We start from the raw sequence: 5,011 nt of genomic DNA, 5'->3' as shown, positions 1-5,011 counted from the left end.
ATGATTACATGTAATAGTTTCTATAATTTATTTAAGGCATGGTGTTTTGGGAAATCATAAATAAAGAATTTAAGTTTCAGTTTTAAAATTATTTAAGTTTTATCTTTTTCAATAACTTTGAGTGGTTTGGAATGTTTTTATTCTTAATCAAATAAGAAAATCAGTTTATTCCCAGTCTTTAAGGCAYAACAAATATTAAGGCAGTCAATACTTTTGCAACTCACTGCAGAAGAGAAAACTGGAACTGCCTCATGATGACCTGCATCTTTCTATCTTTTTATCCAAACAAATCAACAAAATAGTAAAAGTAAAATCAAGAAAATTTAAAAGCCTCTCTTTTTGTACTATTTAGTGCAGTGGTAGGGTAGCTGGTTGGGACCAGAAAGTCACAGGTTCAACTCCCTGCCATGCTTGTGGTGTTCTTGAGCAAGAAAACCTACCCTCAAACAGCTGCCTGCTGCTCCYCTTGGGTGGTTCTCCCGTGTGATGGGTCAAATGCAGAGCACAAATCTCATCATTGTATGAGAACCTACACTGATGACAAATTACATTTTAATGTACGTACATTAACGTGAAATATGAATCATTTCTCTCAAAATGACGCTTTTTTTCTTTTACATTTCCAAATAAAGTTCAGACTGTGACACCACAAGAGGGGGCAGTGAGGACAGAGTCAGGGACATTTAGTGTAACAGCACCACAAGGAGCAATTATTTCCACCAGAATATCCGGGGGTCATGATCAACACAACGTTCCTTCTGGTATATCAACACGTCAGTAACCAGGCTGCTATAATAATAATAATAATAATAATAATAATAATAATAATGAGCTATTTTTGTTTATCTTTGTTCCAGTCATTGCTGAAATTATTTTTGCCCACAGACAAATAATGAGCCATATGAAACAGCAAATGAAATCAGATAAGAGGTMTTTAGGCAGGATAATCCCTTTGGACTCTTTCGAGCGTGCGGTTGGAACAGGCTCCGATGAATAACTCACCTGAGCTCATCCATAATCATGAGCACTAAGCCTGCCCCTCGGACTGATGCGCTCTGACTTGCGCTCTAAACGGGGCTGAGCAGCAGCTCAAAGACAGACGCGACTCTGCTCTCGTGTGAGCTGCTGAGGGAGAGAGCTCTGGCGCTGCGTAAAAGCCGTCTTTACGCACGGTCCTCTGTGGGAAAAAGATTTTTTCCCCGAACCTCATCTAATGATACTGAATTAGTGAAGCCATAGCCCTAAATACAGAGGCGGGTTTTGTGATTATATTTAGTTGGAGAAGAATTCTCTTCTCCAAGCGCACAGGTATTTTGGCACCGGAATCCTAACTTTGTGGTTTAGCGCCTCTTTCCCAACAGCAGAATGGATCCATTATTRGACGCCACCGATTCTCCAAATGTCAGCTCTAACAGCACCAGTAACTGGACGGCTAACTTGAACCAGTTCGTGCAGCCGGTCTGGAGGATCGTCCTCTGGGCCATTGCGTACAGCTGCATAGTTGTCGTGTCCGTGGTGGGCAACGTGACGGTAATCTGGATCATCATGGCGCACAAACGCATGAGGACCGTCACCAACTATTTCCTGCTGAACCTGGCGTTCGCCGAAGTCTCCATGTCCGCCTTCAACACGGTGATCAACTTCACCTACGCGGTGCACAACGAGTGGTATTTCGGACTGGTCTACTGCCGCTTCCACAACTTCTTTCCTATCGCGGCTGTCTTCGCCAGCATCTACTCCATGACGGCCATCGCCTTGGACAGGTAYGCTGAAATGAAAAACAAAATATATACTGAATACGTTTTAAACAAAACAAATATGAATTAAAACAGGCACAAATAACAAACATGTCTTCTGTTTGAAAAGGAAGATTGTAGAAAAAGATGTGAATGATTCATTTGCTCTTAATTAACTTTTGACATCAGTGCAGTTATCCATACTAAGTGTAAAGTGTAGAGTACAACCGATATTTAAAAACTGCATTTCCATACTGTTTTGTCCGTATYCTTTACACATCATTTTAAATCATTGCCCAATTTTGCAAATTCTCTCCACACTGCTGAGCTCATTCTCCTCATTGCTTCAATACTGTTTTTATTAAACTTAGCTCAACTCAAAACCCCCTTCTGTTTCTGTAAATATTTTATAAAATCACTTTCTTCTTTTTTTGATAAAAAAAGAAAATCACTTTCTTCTAATGATTTGTGTCTTAATCTGTAAATTATTGGACCATTTTGAGTTTTACAAGTTCCATAAATTTGAACAAATTGTGTTCCAAATAAACAAGCCTGTGAACTCTCCTTACTCAGGGTGCACAGTGGCTGTAATGTGCTTTTGCAGGTTTTTTTTTACAGAACTTTACACATTAATTGATGTATGATAATACTTCCGAACAACATAAAGTGTGCAATAACTGCTGCTARAGATCATCTAATCAGAATATGAAATTCTCAAACAGCACATTCAAACAGCACCMGGTTTGTCTTTCCTTAGTATTTCCCAACTCTGGAGTATTTACAGRGAAGAGGACTAAACTGGTGTAACGTCTGCAGAAAAGCTGAGATCTCAACAAATTCCTAGGGGGATTCAGACTTCTATATCAGTTGCAAGCAGGTTTTCTGCCTATAGTACTCTGAAAATGTCTTTCTGCAACGAAACTTCAATATAAGGTGTCTTTTTTAATTTAGCATAATTTACACTAAATAAAAATTAAAGATGTGGATAAAGAATACTTAATTCTTTATGTTTTTCTGTCTTGGCTCTGTGTATCTGACTGAGTTGCACAACCCACCAACATAATGTTGACGGTAATGGTTCATTGCCCTCTGYTTCAGCTGTTGCAACAAGACAAACAGGAAACTCAATTAAAGCCATTGAAGGAAGCTGCTAAAAGCAACAAGTTTTTGTGTATAAACTGTAGCTAAGCGTTTACTGCGTGCTGTAAATGTAGCCTTAAGAAACAGATTTGTATTCTCTGTTTTCATCAGTGGACACTARTCTGTGTAGCAGCCCATAATTAATGGACAGCTCCTTCTGACTGCGTTAGGTGATAGAAACTAGTGCAGAAAAAGTCCTCCACTGCTCGTATGCATGGATATATGTAACTTGTTTTTCTTTTGTTTGTGTGAGTTTGCTTGGGGGCAGCGTCAGCTTGGTGGTCCGTTSTGTGATTYTGTAATCCTGAGGCTGCAGGTTTATGTAGGTTGTGTCAGGARGGACATCCGACGTAAAACAATTCATGCGCGTTCACTCGCTGTGGACACCTCTGCAGAGCGAGCAACRGAAAGAAAAAACACATTTTTGTCTGTTCGTTATTATTTTATTAACCTTGCAACTCCCACTGACATCCCACCCTAAGCCCTTTTTCTTTGAGCATAAGTTGGTCTCACAGTTTGAGCACACATTCAAGATGTGAGCACAAGTTTAAGTCTTCGGCCTGTAAAGCCACTGGTAAGATGCATTGCTTTAAGAAAAACTAGTCTTCAGTTTATTATGTTCATATATGGTTCTAAAAAYTGTATGGGTTTTTGCATCTCTGTGCAGTTTTTCTAACCTGTCTGCTGTGATTCTATAGAGTTTGTGTTTTTATTATTCTAGAGTGAAATACATGTGTTTCCTTCCACCATGTCACATCAAGCTCACTGGCTTTAACAGATCATTCGTTTTCTCTCTTTTTTTAATTCTCTCTATTTTTTTCCCGTCCCTGGCCATGGAGCTGAAATGACCTCTAATTGTCTTGTTCAGAATGAAATCCACGATCGTGACCTTTTCTAAGATCAAGTTTGAGCTTTGGTGTGACAGAGCTGAAACGTAAAGAAAGGATTAAAATTTTTCCCCTCACAGGACTGTGTGGGCTCGGGCATTATCATACTCAGAAAAGATGAKAATCAGGAACTGGTTATATGTCCCAAGTTTCTTTTGAACACAAAACTGATCAAATCAAAGTACAAAAGTGATGAATTCTTAGATTCACATGAAGATAAATCTGTAACTTGTGACTTACAGCCACATGTTCCCCCTGATGTTTAGGCACCATTCTGAGTTTCTTTTTGTAAATTCACAACTTGCTTTCACATCTTTGCAGTGGTTAGAACTGRTGCCTCACAACTAGAAGGACACGTTTGTTTCCCAGCATGGGAACTCAGTGTGATAGCCTTCCTGTATTGGTGTGTTTTTTCCCAGGTACTCTGGTTTCCTCCSACAGACTAAAAACATGSAAAGGAACARATTATATGGAAACTGATAACCTTAAATCATCTCTAGACTGTGAATGGTTGTCTCTGTGAGGCCATGTGATGGACTGGAGACTTGTTCAGGTCGTACCCCACCTCTCTTGTACAAAGACTGCTGGAGGCACCAGCTCCCTACAATCCAGAAAAGAAAAGCAGGTAAAGCAAAAAAGATTGGTGGATGGATGGATTTCATTTCTTCTGCTTTGTGCCTTTATCTAAATGTGACACATTTCTGCCAAGTAGAYGACTCATGTTTGGGATTTCACCCCAGGTAGCTAGTGGGAGTTGGTTTTGTCACCTCCTTCACTGCTGTGATCATGCCTGTGGTTTTCCTGCTTGGCACAAATTCACAAATCAGCAGAAGAGCAAAATGCCAACACCGCAGTGATGGGTTTACCAAACCTGTCGGAGCTACTTTCAGACTCGCTGTTCAGGGTTTTGGCAAAGTTTCTTAATAGAATTTAGCATTAGTTGTATTCTGTAGCAGTAAACATTTCACAATGAGCAAAAACAAGTTTTTTCTGGTATAATGGTATATTTTATTCTGTAGTGATGTTTTTATAACTACTCCTTAAATTTGTTGAGTAATTATTATTAGTAATTAAATGACTGAATGAATAAATATAGATGACTTTAAAATGCTATGATAGTGATTGCAGGCATTTAAAAATGCCAGTACAAGCATTAAAACCATCTTATTAAAAGATTTTTATTCTTTTTTTCAGTAATGTTTTTTTTAGATTTTTCTCTCTTTCTTAGGAGAGAGAATTAAAATATTA

The 5,011-nt window shown here is 38.8% G+C and overlaps 1 protein-coding gene across 1 annotated transcript in view; it reads left to right on the top strand.

The window, feature by feature from the left end:
- Positions 1-1,073: 1,073 nt before the first annotated feature.
- Positions 1,074-5,011, top strand: part of LOC106511076 (substance-P receptor) — a 9,764-nt gene continuing 5,826 nt past the window's right edge. The window contains exon 1 of the mRNA XM_013999820.1: positions 1,074-1,763. Within this exon, the coding sequence (XP_013855274.1) occupies positions 1,366-1,763 (398 nt within the window). The 5' untranslated portion in view covers positions 1,074-1,365. The remainder of the gene's footprint in view (positions 1,764-5,011) is intronic.

The sequence above is a fragment of the Austrofundulus limnaeus genome, unplaced genomic scaffold, assembly GCF_001266775.1.
Source record: "Austrofundulus limnaeus strain Quisiro unplaced genomic scaffold, Austrofundulus_limnaeus-1.0 Scaffold2493, whole genome shotgun sequence".
Taxonomy (NCBI): domain Eukaryota; kingdom Metazoa; phylum Chordata; class Actinopteri; order Cyprinodontiformes; family Rivulidae; genus Austrofundulus; species Austrofundulus limnaeus.
The sequence above is the reverse complement of the archived record's forward strand: the minus strand, read 5'-3'. Positions and strand labels throughout refer to the sequence as shown.